Source organism: Sturnira hondurensis, unplaced genomic scaffold (genome assembly GCF_014824575.4).
Source record: "Sturnira hondurensis isolate 20B ecotype Veracruz unplaced genomic scaffold, ASM1482457v3 Scaffold0018493, whole genome shotgun sequence".
NCBI lineage: Eukaryota > Metazoa > Chordata > Mammalia > Chiroptera > Phyllostomidae > Sturnira > Sturnira hondurensis.
In genome coordinates this window covers 2,792,373-2,814,028 of record NW_028091124.1, presented here as the reverse complement: position 1 = coordinate 2,814,028, position 21,656 = coordinate 2,792,373, and the positions used below count along the sequence as shown (strand labels likewise).

The 21,656-nt window shown below is 57.5% G+C and overlaps 1 protein-coding gene across 10 annotated transcripts in view; it reads left to right on the top strand.

The window, feature by feature from the left end:
• AGAP1 (ArfGAP with GTPase domain, ankyrin repeat and PH domain 1) overlaps positions 1–21,656 on the top strand; it is a 391,784-nt gene that overhangs the window by 340,118 nt on the left and 30,010 nt on the right. For all 10 annotated transcript variants that reach the window (XM_037069293.1, XM_037069292.1, XM_037069291.1 and 7 more), the window contains 3 exons: positions 7,989–8,143; positions 11,022–11,112; positions 12,789–13,011. In XM_037069293.1, the coding sequence (XP_036925188.1) occupies positions 7,989–8,143; positions 11,022–11,112; positions 12,789–13,011 (469 nt within the window). The remainder of the gene's footprint in view (positions 1–7,988; positions 8,144–11,021; positions 11,113–12,788; positions 13,012–21,656) is intronic.

Below are 21,656 nucleotides of genomic sequence, written 5' to 3'. Positions count from 1 at the left end.
GGGCGTCGGGGGGGGGGGCTGAGATCAGGGCAGACCCAGCAAATACAGTGCATCTCGACTTCCAGCTGGCAAATTGGTAGTGCTACCTGGAGACTTGGGTTGAGAAGGATCCTGAGGCTGCACTAGGCTCCCTGGAACCAGCTGTGAATGTCTTCCCACTGGAGAAAGGGAGGGACAGCACCCCTGGTCACCCCAGGCCAGCGGGAGCTTCCCTCGCAGGTATGCTGACGGCATAAGGGTGGGACTCGGGGCCAAGGCAGGTGTGTGCAGACAAGAGGCACCCAGAGCGGGTGCCCAGGACCTGAAGGACAGCAACGTGGAGATTCGGGCGGAAGCTGGGAGAGACCATTGGCAACGATGATGTGTTAATGAGGGAAAAACAACATGGCCCGGGGTTTGCATTGCCTTTCCCACTCATGGGGACGCTGTCCAGTCCCCCGAGACACATGCCCTCATTCCACGACAGTGGAGGTCCAAAGCAAAGAGAATGGCTACTTCCTGCGAGCCTGGGTTCCTTTACCGTGAGGCGACTTCTGAATGGTGACCATGTGGAAGCCGAGTCGGAGTCCTGTGTGTCACCCCTGCAAGTGGACACGTCCATCCACCCTGCTGAGCCTGGTCACATCTGCCCAGCTCACATGGTACGTTTTCATCATGTGTCCTCAAATATGTCAGGGGGTCTGGGTTCCAGGTGCGTTGGGTGCCCCAGGGACCAGGCTCGGCCTCCTCCTCCAGCACATGAGGACCTTGGGTGAAGACCTCTGGGCTGTCACTGGGCACATTGCATTGCCCCCCGCAGACCTTCGTGAGCCACCCGCCTGCCAGCCCCAGCTGGGCATGAAGGCCATGTTCCTCGTGGCCTCGGCAAAGGTGCCAGGCGGTCCTCCTCTTCCCTGAACCACCCCAAAGACCGACAGACGCACCTGTTCATCTCATCTCCACTTCCCCCCGCTCCCCCCAAATGCATTCTTGCCCACCCTCTCCTGTTGGAAACAACTTCGGAATATGAAGCAGTTGCTTTGAGCCCCTTAACCCTTTGCTAGGATTCCACAAAAATAATTGATGACTGATTGGCCCATTAACCTTTAAAAAAAAAAAAAAAGTTTGACAGCCCGGACGTGCGTAATGAGGAAGGCTTCCTCCTGAAGCTGCTCTGACGGCGGAGTTGCCTGCCCCTGCGGAGGCGAAATTAGCCCCATGGGGCCTCGTCTGCATAGAAACTGGACGCAATTAGTGTAATATCTGGTGTTATTAATGTCGTTGGGAATAATTGGGAAGGTTGGTTTCGACAGGTTCATGATGCTAAAATACTGTTATGGTGGACCTGGCCACAGCCAACCGTGACACGGGGGAAACGGTTCAAATCCCCGTGAGCCCAGTCACAACACTTCACAGAACAGCGGGCCCTGGAGTGTCACGTGGGGAAACACGACGCGCCCCTTCCTTTGCGGACACACCGTCGGGGCCCCAGGGCTGGAATTTTGTGGACCCCACACGTCTCGCCGACTAAGAAACGCACCTTCCCTGGGAACGTCATCAGGAATCTCTGGGCCTGGAGTTCTGGTTTCCGGAAGGAATCAAATGCGGGCCACCGCAGTTGTCACCACGGTAGGTTTGTGTTAGGTGAAGCCACGAGAGAGGAAACGTGGCAGCCGGCCACTCCCGCCGTCAAGCACTCGCTCTGGATGCCGCGGGTGACGGCGAGGCGGCGCCCGTCTGTCTCTCTGAGCCGTCGGCCTCGCGCTGCCTGCTGTGGCTGCTCCCGTGTTTCACCCGGCTGCCAATCACAAAAACATCGTCACCCCGTCCCTCCCTCGAACATGAAGCCCCCTGGTCCGTCTTGGATTTGAATAGGCGGGACTGGCTGATAAAAACTCGCCTTTGAACGTGTTAGCATTCTGTCTGCACCGAAGAAGGAAAAACACTGGGGTCCCGGGATCTCCAAGCCGCTGCCCTAATGAGTGTGGTGGTCACTTCCGTGATACAGCTGGGCAAGCCGGGCTGAGTCTGGGGTGGCCCGCTGCTGCCCGGCATGGAGGCCGGGCAGCAGGCCAGAGGCCATCCCGGCGAGGGTTCTTTTCTCCGAGGACCGGCCAGCACTGGGGCCGGAGGTGACGCAGCCACTGCAAGGGATTTGGGCCACAGAGGCAGGCAATGGGTGGTCCATGCAGCCAGCTGCCGGAGGCTGGGGCCGGCTGTGTGGCCACTTGTATCCAGGCCCCCGGCAGCTCCCGTCCCCGCCCCGCCGGTCAGCCCCGCTCTCCCCTTGCGGAGGTTTTCCTTCCTGGGGAGGGACAAGGCACCTGAACCTGGGGGCAGCCGCTGGCACGTCCCTGCCTCACAGCCGCCACCTCCATGCACCGCATCCCAGGAGCCGCCCTGACAGCAGGGGCTACTTCCCAGCGCCAGTCTCTGTTCCGAACACTGGGACGCTGGAGACGAGCTGGCTAGAGCTTGGGGGCAGCCACTTTCGAAGAGCCACCACCTGCTCTCCTGTCATCAGGAGTCCGAAAAACAGAAGTCACAGGGACATGCAAAGCCCCTGCAGCTCCCAGGGGGACCCCTAGTAGACCCCCTCTCCTCGGTGTCCCTGTGTGTTCAGGGAAGGGGAGAGAGCAGAGCCGGCCACTCTGCAAGGAACACAGCAGGGGGGTAGCCACAGAGCCACCTCATGTCCCGGCGGAGCCTGGGCCCAGGAGTCCTGCATTCCAGTGCCTGGGATTCCACCGCAGTGGCCCCGCCACCAGAAAGTGAGGTGTTCCTCCCCGGGAGTCGTCCGGCGTGACTGACGGCACCCCCGCTCCGTGCACCCCGTCCTCGTCTTCTCTCGGGCGCCAGAGAGAGGCCACGTGACCCACAGCCTTCTGTTCTGAGACCCTAACTAGGTCTGTGGGTGTTCACGGCTTAGCCTTTCTCATTTAAAAAGAAAAAGAAAAACACGTAGAGACGGTGTCTGGGTAACTGCGCACTGCCCTCGGCCAAGCCAGGTCCTGTCTGCCGCTGGGCGTGCAGTGTGGCGGCCGGACTCCACACTCAGGTTTTCATCCCTTACTCTGGGAGCAAGGTGTCCGGGTGGCCAGGCTCCTGTAAAGACATCTTCCCCGCAGCCTGGAACCCACACACCGTGTGGGGGTGCTGGGGTGCTGCCTCCCCGCCCTCCTCTCCACGGTGAGCCGGTCCCCCGTCCTCCTGGGGGCCCGATGCTGGCCTGCACCGTTCGACAGGAAACCCCTCCACAGGACCCGCTTGGGAGAGGCAGCATCGCCTGTTTATTCTGGAGCCCTTCTGGGTCTCGCGTGGGCCAGGCTGGGGGAGGCGTCTCCTGCATGTAGGCCAAGCCACGGAGTTGAAAAACAGGAAGCAGACCCAGCCAGCACTTCCTCTTCCAGGCGACGAGGAGGGAGAGCTTCTCCTGTCCCTCTCCAGAGCTCTTTGGCGAATCTGTCACCGCCAAGTACACGGTGGGTCCCTGGTGACCCTTTGTGTTGTGACTCCTGGGGAGCTTATTCACAGTTCTCTGTGTCTCTCCTTTGCTCCCTCACAGATGGAGAGAAATACGTTGTAAACGCATGTATTTAAATACGGCTTCTGTTTGAGCCTAGGGTGTGGAGGTGCGCTTCACCTTCCATCGCCTCGGTCTTGCATCTTGCTCTCATGTCTCACAACGTGCAGATTGTCCGGGGTTCCAGATGGGAACAGTCGTGCGATCCGTGACTGTCATTTCGGTGTCGTGATCCGTCCAGTCCTTAGGCCTTTGTCTCCCCACTTTGTCTTGCTGTGTTGGCCAGCAGTGCTGACCACAAGCACCCTGTGACGGGAAAGGACCTCTGCTAACGGTCGTGGGTGGGGCCCAGGCGGCGCTCACTGCCCGCTGCCTGGGGGTCCCTTGGTGGAAGGTGGCGCGCCTGGCTGGTCTCCTTGGGAACGCTCTTCCCACCTCTGATCTGGGAGCTCCAGTTCTAGTTCGCACGTCATAGAGGCCACTGTGTCCCGGACACTGAGTTTATCAAAGTCCGAGCCAGTGCTCACCCCCTGGGAAGTAGCACAGAGTCCCAGCGCGTTTCACTCCACACCGCCGCTCTCATCCCTCCGGGTCTGTAGCTTCCCCAGAGTCGGCGCTGCTGTGAGCAGCGTCCGACGTCATCTTCGTTCGGAGGCCGCTCCAGATCTAACTTTCCATGCACTCACCGACCTTCTGGCTCTGACCTTTCCAGACTCTTCTGAAGCGCGCCTTTCAGTAGTCCCTTCAGCAAGGGTCCGTTGGCAGTAGGCTCCGCAATGTTTGCTTGCATGCGAGTTTGCCTGGACCCCAGTTCGACTCCCTCTCCACCTCGTGCTTCGGACGCTGTTGCTCCGTCCCGCAGGCGGGTGGGTGCCTCCCAAGCAGCTGTTGTCCGCGCTGCTGATACGTGTTGAAGAGCAATCGGCCTTTCCTCGCTTCCTTCTTAAGAGCCTCTTTCGTCCACGGTTTTAGTTTGGCCAACTTCAGGTGCGGTTTTCCTTGTGATTGATTGGTGGTCCCGCTTGGTGCTCCCCCAGCTAGAAGGGCACAGGGTGAGCGGTCCTGCGGTCTGCACGCACTTTGTCTGGCGCGCAGGTGCATGGCCACTGCCGGCACCTGCCCCCCACCTTCAGCCTTCCTCTGTCACAGTGCCCACCCTCCCTGTCACCCCTTTTTCCAGATCTGCCTCCCGCCCAACCGTTCTCACCCCACCCCCGTTTTACCCCACCCACCAGGACTCTGTTTCCCAAACAACTATCATTTGTATTTCCAAACAACTGGCCTTTTACTCGGAGCTGTCTGGCCCATTTCCACGGTCTGCTTTTACTTGAAGATTTCGAAGAGTCTTTTTTTCTACTTCCTTTAACATTTCACAGAGCCATTTTGGACCCTGTATCTGTAATGCTTGGCTGCAAGGCCGCTGTCCCGGGTCCTGTGCATTTGCTCGGTTCCCGCCCACATGGGTGGGCATGTTTGGAACGGCTGCCTTCCAAGGACTCGCCAGGAGCCCCAGGGCTCAGCAGACCCAGCCCCCCACAGCCCCATTCCTTTGGGGACGCTGGATGCTGGACTTGGGGTTCCCTCTGGCACCCAACCATGGTTCCATCTGTTGAGCCACCCAAGTGTCCACTCCTTACTGTGGCCTTCCCTTCCAGAGACATTCAGCCCCTAATTCTCACAGTTTGGGATTTGAGTGGGGAGAGAGGGGAGGTTTGGGACTGAGCCACCATGCCTTATGTGGTTCTAGCAATGCAGTAAAAAGCACGTTTTGTACAGAAGGCCCCGCCCCGTGTTCTTGTGCATCATGTTGCCGGGCAACCTGCGGTGCAAGGACTCGAGGAGGCAGGTGCAGGAGGCAGGTGCAGGCCGGGTGTGGGAGCAGTACTGGTGGTGGTGAGGTGGGGAGACGGAGGCCTCTCGGGGGTCTGGGGGTTTCGCCACCTGAGCCAGCACTGCAGCCATTCGCAGGAGCCCATGAGGACCATGGCCGGACTGGTTTGTGTGTGTTAATTTGATGTGAGGACCAAGTGTTTGAGGACTGTCTGCATTTTTTAATCCCCAAATGATTGGATTTGGGGGTCAGGCATACAGATGTGAGGATAGTCCTCAGGTGTCACAAGTGATTCCCAAGCCAGGAAGACCACTCAAGCTGAGCGGGGGAACAGGTGGTGAGCAGACTACGGGTGCCCCCTCCCCACCCCACCCCAGGGCCGACATTGCTAATTGACAGTCATTCTCCTTCTTCAAGAGCCTGGAGCCAGCCCGGGCACCCTCAGCCAGAGTCCTGCTCCATGGGGCACTAGGAAGGAGTTGAGAGCCATCGCGGGTCACTCCCATGGGATGTCAGAATTGACAAGGCCCTGCTGGTCATCTTCACGGTGCGGANCAAATGATTGGATTTGGGGGTCAGGCATACAGATGTGAGGGTAGTCCTCAGGTGTCACAAGTGATTCCCAAGCCAGGAAGACCACTCAAGCTGAGCGGGGGAACAGGTGGTGAGCAGACTACGGGTGCCCCCTCCCCACCCCAGGGCCGACATTGCTAATTGACAGTCATTCTCCTTCTTCAAGAGCCTGGAGCCAGCCCGGGCACCTCAGCCAGAGTCCTGCTCCATGGGGCACTAGGAAGGAGTTGAGCGCCATCGCGGGTCACTCCCATGGGATGTCAGAATTGACAAGGCCCTGCTGGTCATCTTCACGGTGCGGAATGCCCCCCAGGCTCCCTCTGACCACCATCGAGGGCTCAACCCCTCAAGGGAGTGGAGTCCAGAAGTTGTCCCATGGGGGAACCACTCTGAGGGTGGGAGGACCTACTGAAAGTAGGGACGGGATGGTTCCGCAACATGGACAATGCGGGGGGAGGAAGCCTTTGTCCACAGTAAGAAGGAGCCGGGAGGGGGTGGGGCAGTGACTCGGAGGTGTTGGAGCAGCCACGGACTGGATCTGGGAGGACCAGCGCGTTTGGAAGTTCTCGGGGAAAGGAGCCCATGGTGGTTTCACAAAAGGAGGTGCCTGCCTCGCCTGGGCTCGGGGGCCCTTCCTTCAGAGCAGGTCCCACAGCTTTGAGCCCCGCTCCCCAGGCGGCTAGATCCTGAGAGCATAGCGGCGTGTCTTCTGTGTAGAGCACTACGCTTGTTGTCAGAGGGTGCCATAGCTTCTCGAACAGGTGTCCTGGCCCCGCTTCCGTGGCAGCACGTGGTACTTTAGGGAAGTGGTCCCCCAAGGGGTTAGGGGGTCAGGTGGAGGAGCCTCAGGCATGGAGTGGGGGCTGCCCTCTCCTGAGACTGCTGGGAAGGGGATAGGGCAGCGGGACCCGGCTGTAGTTTCTTCAGAGATGAGCTGAGTGAGCATCCTTGTCTGGAGGTCAAGGGCTCCTGGTGAGGTAGGGAGGGTCTCCAGAGCCCCAAAGAGCCCTAGAGCAGCAGGGAGCCCAGCAGAGGTCAGGGGTCAAGGGTCACAGGGAGCGAAGGTGCTGGGGAGCTGAGAGCGCAGAGTCCTATGCAGAGATGAGTGAGTGGCAAGGCAGTGTGCAGACAGCTGGGAGGATAATGAACTGCGCTGTGGTCACCTGGGTGGGTGGGCAGGCCATTACCATCACTGATAACAACTGCTCACCAGGTGATGCGGCAGCGAGTTCACGGCCCAGTGACTGGGAGCTTGGAACCAAATGAGATCTGGGCCTGGGAGCCAGCAGGAGGCTTCCTGGTGGTTGTTCGTGGCAGGTCACGCTGTGTCCGTGAGCCACCGCCACTCTCATTTCTACAGCAGGGACGGGGTCACGAGAACAGAGGACAGATGCTGACAGTTAGAGGGTGGCCCGCGTTGTTCGGCCAGTGAGGACACTGCCCGGCAGGCGGCCTCTCCCGAGGTCGGGTGGGGAGGGGCCTCGAGGGCCTAGAGCTTGTTTGAAGGGCCGGCGGGCACGTGACCCAGCCGGGTTGGGTGGGAGTCCAGCTCCTCCTGGTCCGGACCGTCACCTTCCAATCTCCCGGGACTCACCATCTCCCCCAGTCCGGAGACCGGGGGATTAGAGCCTCCCGGGTCTTCTGTGGAACCCAGCCAGAACCCCAGGCACACCCCCTTCTGCCGTGCCTCGGAGGCCCGTCTGCACTCGAGTGCTCACATGGAGCGAGAGCTGTGCTCCGAAATCAGCGGCACTGACTGGGTGTGCACCCCACAGAGGCGGGGGTGAGTGGTCAGTTTGCACTGGGTTTTCCCGCGTCACTTCACCTGTGCCCAGCACGGAGACCCGACATCACGTGCTGCTTTTCATTTTCCTTGCCCCCCAGGCAGAGACGGAAACCTCGCCGCACCACGCTGGCTGCGGGAGCCAGACCGTGAGTGCTCGGAGGTCTGTGGATTCGGCTCCGGGCCGCCAGCCCCGTGCGGGCGCAGTGGAGCCCGGGGACACCCGTCCGACAGACACCTGGCAGAGGGGTTGCCGTCGCGCAGCAGCCAGACCCTCACCCCCCCACTCTGTGTTTCAGAGCCAGAGGAAAACTTCGAGTTTACCATCGTGTCCCTCACTGGCCAGACGTGGCACTTTGAAGCCACCACATATGAAGAGAGAGACGCATGGGTCCAAGCCATCGAGAGCCAGATCCTGGCCAGCCTCCAGTCGTGTGAAAGCAGTAAGAATAAGGTAAGGCCCACAGCAAGCTGCTCCCCCAAAGTCAAGGGCAGCTGACCGTGGGTGGAGTGGGGGACCTAGTGACAGCCCAGGGAGGGCCCGGAGAGGGAGGGTAGGATATCACGGGACGGGGTGGCCAGCCAGACCCCGGTGCTCCTGAGCAGAAGGCTGGTGGTGGGACCGTGAGACCCACTGTGTGGGTGTCACACGCACCCCAGGCCCCTCCCCTTGCCCGGCCACATTCCTGAGGCACAGCGCCCCGTGCAGTCTTGACCCTCTCGGCTCGCCCCAGGTCTGAAGCACCACCCCTTTTATCATGAGTCATGGGCTCTGGTCACGCATGCGCCTACACTCAGCAGAGAAAGGCGCACTGGTCCATCCTCCTAAATGCATGCAGTTCAAAGCCACGTCAAGTTAGAAACTGTCCCTCGACACAGACATGAACAGAGGCACATGCACGCAGGTGGTGTGCAGAGTTAGGGGTAACACGGTACTCACTTTCTGCGTGCGCTCTGCCGGCAAGTCTCACGTTTTTATTCAGTAATTAGAGGCCGTTTCTCAGCATTGCTTAGCCAGGAAAAACAGCGACTTTAACCTGCATTAGAAAATGCCCAGTGTGCATCCTTATACAAACATCATTTTTCCCATTTTCTTCTTCCCATCAGGGATTCCTTCAAATCCATTATTTTATTGCTTGGATGTTTTGGGTCCCTTTTCTGGGACATTTTAGTCTTGGAGGGCATTTTCAAACTGTAGTCAACTCAAAACTAGAGAAGGAATGTTGCCCACCAACCTACAGTTTCATTTGTGGGTTGTAACAATTTAAAGAAATTCCTGCCCATGATTTATGTTCAGCTTTGTCGTCAGGAAGGGAGCCTGTCTCTCAGAAAGATGGAGCATCCTATTTTATTACCCTCTTTAACCAGGATAAACCAGACGACAGTCATTATTATTATAATGTAATTTGCTTCTCTTTTTAAAAGCGGTTTTATACCCAAGGTGGGCAGAAGCGCTGCCTTTCATTTCTGAGCACCTCGGCTTCACGAATCCCACAGCCGCAGACGTGGCTCCCGGAGTGACTCAGACGCTCCCCGGCCCCCTTGCCCGTGGGGGCCTCCGCCGGTGTCCCCCGCCAAACATGGAGAGGGAGTTTCAGAACAGAAGTGGGGAGGGCAGTGCTGCCGAGCAGGCAAAGACGTCTCCAAACCTGGTACGAAATCTCAGTGTCCAGGGTCAGACTGAAGCCACGCCGCGTCAGCTGGATTCAGAAGGATCTGGAAGCCTGTCGGCCTCTTCCCTCTCACACCTAGCCAGGCTCTTTCACTGTCCGTGACACTTGCAGCCTCACCCTCGGGTCCAGCGCAAACATCAGCTTTCCAACGCCACCCCTTTGCTCCTGCGAGTCGGGTCGCTGTCCTGGGTGGGTGCACCGGGAACTGAAGAAGAGGGCTCACCCCTGTCCCCCGGGGCGTGGCCGAGCAGCTGGGAGGGTGTGGGACAGGAAGTAACACCTACGAGCAATAGCTCGAGGGCAAAATACTGACTAGGCGAGAATGAGCCACAAGGCATGTGAGCTGCCTCTGGCTAATCCAGTTGGTAGCAGGGTGGACATACCCGTCCACCGGTGTGCTGCCGTTATGACACAGGGGTCAGGGACTGCCGGACACATCTCTGCACATGCACACACACCCACTAGAGGGGCCAGTGTAAACAGTCAGACATACTTTGAATACCTGGGTATCTAACCAAAGGTCATGAAACCCCAACAATACATTACATCATGCTACTCAGATAGTAGCAATTAATAAATTGTAAAATATTGTTAGTAGTGTGCAATCAAGTATTTCACATCAAACAATTGACATGACATAGTTCAGTTTTTGAAGAATTCTTACCAAAAATCAAGCTTAGTCTAAATGGCCTCTGAAATCTATTTGGTTTTAACCATCGTATTAAATGCATGCAGTGTCCACCTTAAAAATGGTACCTACCCTTTTCCCTCACACCTCAGCCCTCAGGAGCTTCTCCTGAGCTGACGCCCACGGGCTCGGGCAGAGCTCCAGCACTGGGTGCAATGGAGGAGCATCAGAAGTGGAATATTGGGCAGCGTGTGAAACGATGATGCCGGAGAAAACGGGGTGGCAGCCGGAGACAGCGTCTCACTAAGCTGAAGGGCAGGTTCCAAAGCAATGCAGTTCACGGTGTTGATACGTAGATATGGTTGGAGAAAGGCTGCAAGGATAGTTACCAAAATATTCACAAAACCGTAGTGCAAGTTCCTTTCCTCCTCCTGCAAGTACTGAACTTGCTCAGAGAAGACCCTCAGGTGTGTGCGCACACACGGCTACGCTCAGCGCACTCACCCCGCCCTGCCTCGCGCCCACCAGCGACATCCAGGTCGTGGCCGAGGAGATCGTCTCCAAAGGCCAGCTAAGCGCTGGGTGGGTGTGGTCTCCTGACTAGGACTGGGACCTGCGTCTCCGTGGCGCCACTGAAGCCTTGCCCTTCGATTATTGGCAGAAAACTTGTTCCTCCTCTGTTCTTCACACCGGGTAGACACTGCAGAAGTACCTTTCCCGGTGGCATCGCCCAAGCGGCGCGGTGGGGTCGTGTTTGTTCAAGAGGGACCCTCGGGACCCTCGGAGCCCTGTCCCCATGTCTGGCAGAGGCGTTCTCACCCGATGACTCGAACACAGGGCACCCCCCCTCGCCGTGCATCCCAGGCAGTCACGCTTTATCCTGCAGACTGCGGGAGAGGGTGAGAGTTTGGAACCACCCCCCCTCCTGGCTGGCCTGCAGTCCGTTCTCTCTGGCCCTGGTGTTGCTACAGGCCACGTATGTTTCCCTTGGGTTCTCATCTCTGGCGTCTGTGTGTCTCCCCAATGTCCAGTCCCGGCTGACAAGCCAGAGTGAGGCCATGGCCCTGCAGTCGATACGGAGCCTCCGCGGGAACTCGCACTGCGTGGACTGCGAGACCCAGAGTAAGTGAAGCTCTCAGGGGAGTGGGTGCCAGTGCTCAGAGGCCTAGGATTGCTGGACCGCAAGGTGACTCGTGGGGGTGGTGGGTGGGCTTCCAAACCAATGCGAGGTTCTCGCAACAGTCCAGGTGAGTGACATAGGGCTCCAAATACACCAGGGACGGGGAGGACACTGTGGAAGCACTGCCCACAGCCTTCCGTGGGGGCTGCATGTGGGGGCAGAGGGGGGCAGGGAGGAAAGATGAGGGGAGACAACAGGAGACGCCGTGTAGCCCCCTAGACGTTCAGGCAGATTCAGGGGAAGACTTCGAAAGGAACACCAGGCTGGAGCGGCCAGACGAGTGGGAGACAAGTCCAGGCTGGGCCCGGATCCAAAGGTGTCAGAGCCCTGTGGAGCCCGGAGGAGGATCAGAGGTGGGGCGTAAGGGCTGCACGCAGCCCGGGCGGGGGCAGGCGCGGCAGCAGAGCTGACCTGTGTGCAGGTTGGGCTCCAAGGGGAGGGCAGACAGCTGAGAGCTGGGGAGGGGCGGGGCAGGGGGCGTTTCCAGGGACTGTTTGCTGGGCCACCCCTTCCCAAAACATCCAGCGAGGCCCCGGGCCAGACCAGCTCTGTGCAGACCAGGTCTTGGTTCTTCTGACTATACTTTCTGATGTTTAACCTGTGCCTCCTTGTTTGTTTTTTTAATTGTTTGTATTTGAGGCATTTGCTTTTGCGTCCCACCTGGGCCGTCTCCATGGCCACTGCTCCCTGTCCAGTGCCCGCCTTCGTGAGCAGGGCTTAGATGCGAGGCATGGGGCTGGCTGGTTTCCGGCAGGTTAGCACGCTGCCTTTGCTGGTCCTTTGCCATCTGTGGATTGATTCAGAGTAAAGACAATGTCAGCCACCTGTTTTTTGGTTGCTGACCCTTCAAGTGCACCTGGAGCAAACATCAGTCGTCCCTGAATGGTGTGAAAGCCGCTGTAACTGTCCGTCTCAGTCCCACATCTGTGGGTCAGCAGTCGAGTCCAGCGTGAGGCCAACCTGGGGTCCCAGGCTCTTCTCTGAACGCACTTGTTGTCCTCAGCGCAGTGTCACAAAAGCCCCTTACCACTTAGGCTGCGCGTTGGGGCCAGTGGCTCAGGGTGGGGCCCCACCAAGGACCTGCCACTGCGGGAGGGCATCAGGGCGCACTCCTTAGGGAGTTTGCTGGAAACCGTAGTCTTTCCTAGTGGAGTGCCTCCCTTTTGTCTTTGAAATCTGCCAACGGCCGTCCCAGGACTCGTGAAAACTCGGGTGTGCCCACAGGCACGGAGGTGGCCATGAGGGACGTCCCAGCTTTGGGAACGCCCCAGCAGCGCACACCAAGTCACGTGTGACTTTTTCACATGTGCCCTTCCTCTCGAGAGCGTGGAAGTGCATCTCTGTCCAAACCAGCGAGTCCAGTTCTCTCTCCTTCGGGACACTCCAGGGCTTCGCTTTGGCCGAGGCCGGATGTTTCAGATGCTACAGCACACTTGGTTTCTCCAGACGCTCAAACAGCAACGAGCACTGACCAGGAAGCATCTCCGAGCCATGTAACTGGAGGGGGGAGTCTGGTGGCAAAGTCTGCACTGCTCGCAGTTTGCCGCCAGGGCCCCGGGGGCTGCGGCCCGCCTGGGCATGGGCTGACCACGCCCGGCACTTGCTCCTCTCCCCACAGACCCCAACTGGGCCAGCCTGAACCTGGGCGCCCTCATGTGCATCGAGTGCTCGGGCATCCACCGGAACCTCGGCACCCACCTCTCCCGAGTCCGGTCGCTGGACCTGGACGACTGGCCCGTGGAGCTCATCAAGGTGATGCTGTCCATCGGGAACGAGCTGGCCAACGGCATCTGGGAGGAGAGCTGCCAGGGGCGGGCTAAGCCCTCACTGGACTCCACCAGGTAGGAACTTGGGAAGGCACGTGTCCCTGCTGCCTGCCCAGGGACAGCCACCGTCAGAATGGCCCTGGCACGCCGTAGGCCCAGTGCAGCTGGGCCTGTGTTTAAAACTGGGCCTCAGCCGGTGGGGGCAGTTCAGGCTCCTCAATTTTCTTATGTTTCTTTTTACACCTTGGGGATTCCTCTCCCCCTCCTAGAAATGCATTAAGCTTCTAACCTTATGAATAGATCACTGTTAATTAATGCATTTAATAGGCATAAGCTGCACTGTTAACACCAATTACAGATTTTTGATTCTTCTAATTTCTTATTCTTAGATCTTTGATAAGTGTTTCCTTGATTGTAGATACACAGAAAATAAGTGAGTTTATGCTAACAAAATATAGTTTATTTCCTAAAATACATTTCTAACACAGTGAACCAACCAAGCTTGGCATACAAGGTACGGTGACCCCCCATTAATGTTAATTGTGTATTTAGTCTGAGGCCCTTCAGTCTGTCATTCTTCCTGTGGCACAAGCCGGTTTGGAGAGCGCGTGCGCGTGCAGTGCACCGAGAGGTGGCAGAGAGGCCTGCCTTCTGAGGAAACCTGGTGTCTCGAGGCAGACGGGCCCTTCCATCTCCACAGGTGTCCCGAGCCAGGGGCTCAGGCTGCACCCCTGGCTCTGAAGTGGGGCGTGGGGCCGCCGTCCGCATTCACCTCTCAGACGTATGGAGGGAGGCCACAGGTCTCCCAATACCGGTGCTCCGTGCGTTTCTCTGGCTGCTTTTGCTGGCGGTCAGACTAGGCGGAAGGCCAGGCGGCAGCCTTTGGTTGGGCCACACATAAGGGGCAAGAAGCCAGGTCCTTCCAGGAAGTGCTGCTGGGGGAGCAGCTGGATTGAGGCCACTGACACTGAGAAGTGGACTTGTGGTGCCGCTTTCAGTTCACCTGGGAGAGTGAGGCTGGCGTGTGCCCTATGGGAGGGCCAGGAGTGAGAGCCGCGCCCAGGGTGCCTGTTGCCCCCCCCCGCCTCCGCAGAGTTTTACCTTGACTCATTTAATACTAAGGTAGAAATCAGCTGGGTCACCAGCTAGGAGCATTCTGAAGAGATTAAGTCTTGTTTTAATATCCATTTTTTTAAAAATACAGTTTTCTTAAAAAGCATTTAGGTCTGAATGTGAAAAACAAGTGGAAATTGCATTGAGTGTGGTATATGAGTACAGAGAGCAACCACCAGCCCTGGCTGGTGTGGCTCAGTGGACTGAGTGCTGGCCTGCGAACCAGAGGGTTGCTGGTTCGATTCCCAGTCAGGGCACAGGTCTGGGTTGCAGGCCAAGTCCTCAGTAGGAGGCGTGCAAGAGGCAACCATGCATTGATGTTTCTCTCCCTCTCTTTTTCCCTCCCTTCCTCTCTAAAATAAATAAAATCTGAAAACAATTGAAAGACATCAGACCCCTGGCCAGTGTAGCTCAGTTGGTTGGAGCATTGTCCCATAATTGATAGTATACAGGTTCGATTCTCGGTCAGGGCACAGACCTAGGTTGCCGTGGATCCCCTTTCCGGGCACGTGTGGGAGGCAGCCCATCGATGTTTCTTTTTCACATCGATATTTCTCTCTCTCTTTTCCTCTTTCCCTAAAAGCAATAAAGAAATGTCATTGAGGATAAAAAACACATCAGAAGAAACCGACCTGATGTGTTTTACTGTTTATGTATAAAGCAAGCATGTACATACCATGGCCAGTTTCATGAATTAGAAAAGTTGATTTTTGTCATGTTATAGTCTGGAGCATTTTAGAATGATTGAAAACAACGGTGCAGGTTGATTTTTTTTAATAGTAACTATTTTACATCAATGTCACCTCCTCTCACAAGCGATCGTGGGCTGGTGTCTGGTTTGAGGCTCACGTTCTAGGCCGTGCACGTGCGTGGCCCCCATGTGCGTCCGCTCTCTCCCACCTGGGGCCTTTGTGTTTTCGAGACAGTGCAGCGCTCCTTTCCCACACAGGGAGGGGCGGGCTCTCCGTCCCTCGGGCCGTCGGTCACGTGCGGTCACGTGCGTCTGCTGCAGCAGCACCGCTGGGTCCGCTCTCCTCTCCACCGCAACCGGGCACAGCGCGGGGACCTGGCGTTTCCAAGGGTCACTTCCGGGTTAAGGGACTCTCACGCAGAAGAGAAACACCTGGGAGGACCGGAGGCTTCTCTGTGCCTCCAGTTGTTCTCCCAGGGAGCTCCGTTTTTGGTTAAATCCGGCAAATGTTCACCGAATGCCTTCTCGTGGAAGAGTAGTGTCGAAGGCCGGTCACAGCCCCACAGTGGTGGTTTTGGGCCAGCCGAGGGGGCCGGGACTCAGGGAGCCCCCAGAGCGGAGGAGTCCTTACAGCCGCGGTGCCCTGGGGAAGCCTTGCCGCTGGGACGACGCCCGAGCTGGACTTTAAAATGTGGGGTGATTTCCAGGCCTGGGGGCGGGGAGTGCCCTAGGCAAAGACAGGAGCGTGGAAGCCGTGGGGCCCATGGGGTAGGTGGGGAAATGGGGGGTCCTCGCCCATGGGGTTGGGGGACCCCAAGCGAACCGGGGCCTGGGAAGGCCTTCGCGACAGCACCGGCAAACGCCGGCAGAAGGTGAGCCATTGGTCTGCTTCTATGTTCATGAGTGTTCCATTCTTCCCCAAAGGACTGGAGGCCACCGGTGGCATCACTGGGAGGGATGGGGAGGAGGGAAGGAGGCGTGGTCCTGGGGGAATAAGCCGTCCTCCCTGTACTGTGACCAGCGGAAAGCGGTCACAAAAAACCAGTGGCTGGTTTTGCCCTCTGGTGCAAAACCAGCCACTCCAGCACCCCCCGCCGCTGCCCGTGGCTGCTGCGGACAGAGGTGCAAGACTCGGGGCGTGGGCGTCAGTCTGATATGAGCATAGACATGCGGCCTGGATCCTGCCCCCGCCGCACTTTGGTCTCTGCAGAGCCTGTGCTCGGTGATGCACAGCTGGAGGGGTCTCTTCATGGGGCCCCAAGTTAACCCTAAAAAGAAATACTTAGGTAAATTTTCCTCTCTAGCCCAGGAAAAGCCTAGTGCAATACATCCAGTGGAATTCTTTGAAAAGGGGCCCAGCTGTTTTCCCGAGAAGCTCTTGTCCGTTCCAGCTTGCTGGGAAGATTCATTCTGACAGTGAAATATAATCAGAAATGTACTTTCCTCCCCCCCCACACACATTCATGCACACGCACACACACACACGCACACACACACACAGATTAGGGACCCTGGTGATGGAGGACACGGCACACCCTGCTCCAAAGAAACGGCCAGTCCCCAGAAACCACCTGCACCAGGTTTACCTGGCCCCGAGGGCATGCTGGGAAAACAGGTGCCTCCTCCACACAGCTGGCCAGCCTGGTGCCAGCTGCCCCTGCCCCTGATTAGGGCAGCTTCAGCCGGCTCATAATTGGTTCCAGTGCATCTCAGCCACCCCGAGAACTGCCGGTCAAAGTCGAGTAGCGTCGAGATCAATCGCAGCTGACGGCAGTGAGGCCGTATTGACTTCCCACTCCCAAACCGGGGGCCATTAGTCAAGAAAAGCATCTTTTAATTACTCCCAGGAAGAGAAAAAAACCTTTTTGGATGGATTCTGCAACAACTGCCATTTTTCCAGTGCATTCGATACAAAATTTATTGTTGCAGGAGGGGAGGGGAGGGGGGGCCCCCACCCCTGGCCTCGCAGTGCGGGTGTAATTTGGAGAGGGGGCGCGTGTGGGAGATCGATGCTGTAACAATTAACTCCATCTGCAGTGGAATCTGAATCCCCTCTCTAATTGCTATTGATACTATTTAAGCACACACTTAAAATACTGGCTTTAAGTGGGGAGGCGCAGTGGGCGGCACTGTCTAGGTTTTAGGGGCTCACGGAGGGGCCGCCCGCTGTCTGCAGGGCCAGGACTTCAGGACCCTGAGCTTGTGAATGTGTGAATCACACCACACAGCTTGTTGTCACCCAGGAAACCAGGACTGGAGCAGCCAGTCAGGGCTCTGGTTCCAGTGTTAGGACATAGGACACACGTTGTGACCACAAGGAGAGGTCCCCAAGCTCCCTTTGTGTACCAGTTTCAAGTGGAAGGGTCATTAGCGCAGGTGGAGGTACTAACAGGTGGGTGTATGCACGCCTGCCAGGTGCTGTTACTGCCTCCAGGCCTCAGGTGTCGTGAGTGAACCAGGGTATGGATGTTGCTGATACACAGCAAGGTGGTCTCGGCAACTCCGTGCATGCCTCACCTGCGCGGGGCCTTGGGGTGTGGTCTGTGTCACTGTGCTGGGGTTGGCCTTTGCGGTGACCCACGGTGGCAGTGTCCAGGCCCGACTGCAGTGAGCATGGTTTCCTGCCAGGACCAAACAGAGCCCCCGGCGCCGCCCACCCTTGCCCGTGTTTCTTCCTCCCCCCCATCTCTGTGCGTCAGTGTTGGCTTGCAGCCTGTGTGGGTCTTCAGGGATGGGCTGCAAGCGCGTTTCAGGGCAGGTGGCCCGTCTGTGTGGCAGTTTGGGAAATCAGAGCCACCTGGGGGTGGACACCTGTGCACCCACTTCCACGCAGGAGACCGAGCAAAGCCAGTGACACCAGCCCCCCCCCACCCACCCGACGCCCCTGGGAGTGAGCCACCCCAGCGCACACCCTTCGCCTGTCTCAGCATCCTTTCTCTTGTAATTATCTATCCATTCAGCTGCGCGCCTGAACTCTCCTCCTGTCCTTCTCCAGGAAAAAGATGTCACTCTGGGAGGAAGGCTTGGGACCGGACGTCCGGAATCTGTGTGGGAGAGTCAGGCACACCCAGCAATCCGCATTCAGCCCTTTTTGGCTGTTGAAGGCCACTTCCTCTTGCTTATGCACTCGGAGGTGCTGAGGAAGGGGAGTGTGTCCAAACCGAAAATAATTGGATCCCCACGGCTAACCTGAGACCGTGAAAGCAGCGCCACTGGGCCGCCTCTCTGTCTCGGTGGGTTTGATCAGGGGCTCACAATGCCGCCAGCACGGGCTCCCGTTTCTGGGAGGCGACACCCTGTTCCAGACGGGGCCTTGGGGAGCGCGGGCCCCACAGCCCCAGGAGTGCCTGGGCTTGTTATTTTTCAGCAGCCCTTGGCCCGCCAAGGTCGGTGTTTTGTCTCTTTGGAGTGTCCCTCTATGCTTGACACCTTTTCCCTATTTTTTTCTTTACAAGAAAAAAAGGGCAGGGGGAAAGAAAAGGACTTCGCTGTGATGACCAGAACCCATCTGCAGTTGGGTGGCATCTGCTCCCCACATGTCACTTCCCTCATTAACAAGCAATTGAATTAATTAAATGCTACTCAGAACACGTAGAACAAGCTACCGGCAGTGTCCAAATTAGCGCTGATAATCAAGGGTGATTTCCTTTATTATCCTGCTAAGTGGTGTGCAGGCTCCGAGCCCCCTCTGCCCCCACCTATTTACATACCCGGCTTCTGCCTGTGGACGCGGAGGTTATCTTACCTAGTTAATTTGCCACGATCACCGAGCACGGCCGACGGACGCCCTGCCCCCCGCGCCACTGCCACCACAGGCCCCTCCCCTCCCCACCCACCCTCCCCCGGCCCCAGCCTTTGTATCTCCAGCTCACTGATAAATTAAAGGCCACCCCTGTGGTCTCTCAAGTGAGTAATAGAGGCAGAAATTTCATTTTGCAACTGGCTGATTTAATGATCCAAAGGGTAATTAATGGCCTGATTATCTTAATGTTAAATATGTCCGGCAGCAATTACTGTGACCTCCCGCTTGTCAAGGTCCAGGCTGTGCTCTTCTTTCAATTAAGTTCTCTGGGGCTTAATGGTATGAATAAACTCCTCTGATTCTGTCTTCCCGGACGGGCACGGAGGGCTGGGAGCCGGGGGCTCACTCGGAGTTTCAATCAGCCGGTCCTGCGTCGGAGTGAGCGGGCGCTGCAAGGGCAGCGGGACTTTCCTGGGCCACATGGATCCCCCCTTCCCATCGCCCACTTGCTGCCGTTTTGTTCTCGTCCACATCCCCTGTTTATTTCGGGGCTGAGGGAGAATCCTGTTTGTGGAGGGAGCCGCTGGGCTCTGTGAGGCCCGTCTCCTCCAATATAAATTACCATGTGCGTGCCGCGGTTTTCCTGTGTGACAGGCTTAATTAATTGGCAGGAACCCCCGAAAATGACAGTGCCACTAATTGCAGCTCAGAGTGGATTTCTGTCATCGTGGTGCGCCTGTCAGCGGGCATGCCCTGGCCCCCGCCGGCAGAGCAGGCTGGACTCCCGGCCAGGAGGGGCAGGGCGGACTCTGGCGGGGGAGCCGGGGGGTGGGGGGGGTGGCAGGCACACCAGCTGCATGCCGGCCTGGCGTGTGCTGTTAGAAAAGTTTATACGTCCACAGCCCCGTAGACGCAGCTGCTCCTTGGGGACCTTGGGTTTTACACAAGATGCTTGAGGGACTTGCAGCGCCACCGGCTTGGACCTCGCGAGCCGCTGCTGGCTCGGCGACCTGCCGGGACTGGCTCGTCCTCATCAGCACAGCGATAAACAGGCCCGCGTGCACCAGAACGCTGCGCCCAGAGCAGGAAGACCCCGCTACAGATGTGCAGCCAGTTAGGAGCACGGACAGACGAGAGGTGCAGGTGCGTCGACGCTGCCTCGGAAATAACGCCTATGGAATGCAGCTGACAACGGGTCCAGCTCGCCGCCGAGTGTGGACTCAGCCGCCGGCCAGGGAGCCGTCGCAAGACAGGTTCTTTGAAAAAGACTGTCCGTACAGTCAAGCACAACAGGACAGCTTCCCAGAGACCGGCCGTACCTCACACTCACCTTTGAGCCTGGCAGACAGGTGTGCCTTGGCGGGCTCAGGGCAGCCACCGCTGCCCACGGCCCCAGGCCTTCATTTGATCTCTCGGGAGACCAAATGGGTACCGGGAGCCAGCTTTGAGACCAGGGGGCTGTCCGGGGTTGAACATCTCTGCGTGATACCCTGAAATGCAGCCATGGAGACAGGGCTTTTTTAAAGAATTTTTGTGATCACTGGTAGACAGAAACGTAAGCCATCAGCTGGTGTGAGCTATCCAAGGTGCAGGACCACGTGTGAACCTCTGTCCGTGTGAACACGTGCACAGGATTACCACGTGCAGGAGGCACTTGTCCAGAGTCACACAAGNTTTGAGACCAGGGGGCTGTCCGGGGTTGAACATCTCTGCGTGATACCCTGAAATGCAGCCATGGAGACAGGGCTTTTTTAAAGAATTTTTGTGATCACTGGTAGACAGAAACGTAAGCCATCAGCTGGTGTGAGCTATCCAAGGTGCAGGACCACGTGTGAGCCTCTGTCCGTGTGAGCACGTGCACAGGATTACCACGTGCAGGAGGCACTTGTCCAGAGTCACACAAGACCACTGGACAGACGGCTGGATCCAGGATGTGAGTCCGGAAACCCACCCCCACCCCACCGCCAGCCCTGCCACCACTCCCGTCCTTTTCCTGCTCGGCGCCATATGCCCACACAGTTCAGATCCAAAGGCTACGTTCCATTGTGTCCACCGGCATCTCTCTCCCCACCTCTCCTGACCCCGGCTCACACCCTTGTTACCCATGTGACTCTGTACACACACAGGGAGGCGCAAAAGCAGGTTTACGGCTGTTTGTGCAGGAAATGGTACAATAATTAGCAGCAACGCAGGAGTAAATGCTGTGTTTCCTCATGATGGCAAGCCGCCTTTTTCCTTCCACCGGGTAGATGCAGGCATGACCCCCTGCCTGTGAATTCATTGCCGGTGATAACACGCCTGCACAGTCTCTCCATTCGTAAAATCCAGGAGCTTCACTCCTGGTAACTTAGTCACAAAGCACCATTCATTTTCGTTTGCAGTCACGTGGCAAACCCCACCTTTCAAATCCCTCCGTCGTGATTCCAAAGTCTTAATTCTCCATGGTTGATGCCAACCCTAACAGCTTCCAAGGTCTCAGCACTGTTTAGTGCTGAGACCTCCAGATCCCCGGATGGGCCGGGGTGGGCACGAGGGGTGGGCCCTCCTGCCTGAACCTCCCTCTGCACCTTCCCGGTGCTGCCGGTGGAAACGTCCAGGTGGTACTTGGGACTGCCTCGCAGCCCTGTCCGCCGTCCACGTGACAGAGCATGGGGCTGAGCCAGAGGACGTCTGATGTGGCTCTGTGGCCAGCGTCGTCTGCAATTCTGATTTTTTAGAAACCAGGGCTTCTCTTACTGGTAAGACGAGAGTAGCCGTTATTTTCACCCACTCAATCCCATGGATGTGGTGCTGAAAGAAACTGTATGAAGTCTCCTGGGATCTTTTCATTGAGAAGACTCAGTCAGCTGCACCTGGGTCTCATGTGCTGGCCGTGACAGACAGGCGGCTGGTGTGGCTCAGTGGATTGAGCGCCGGCCTGTGAACCAAAGGGTCGCTGGTTCAATTCCCAGTCAGGGGACTTGCCTGGGTGGCAGGCCAGGTCCTCAGTAGGGAGTGCATGAGATACAACCACACATGGATGTCTCTCTCCGTCCTTTCTCCTATCTAGAAATAAATACAGTGTTGAAAAAAATAAAGAAGAATCCTCAAGGAGCAGAGACAGGGAGGGCATTGCACAGAGTTAACCTTCTGGGCAGAGGGTCAGAAGCTCCCAGGCCACTGAAGCCCATGTGG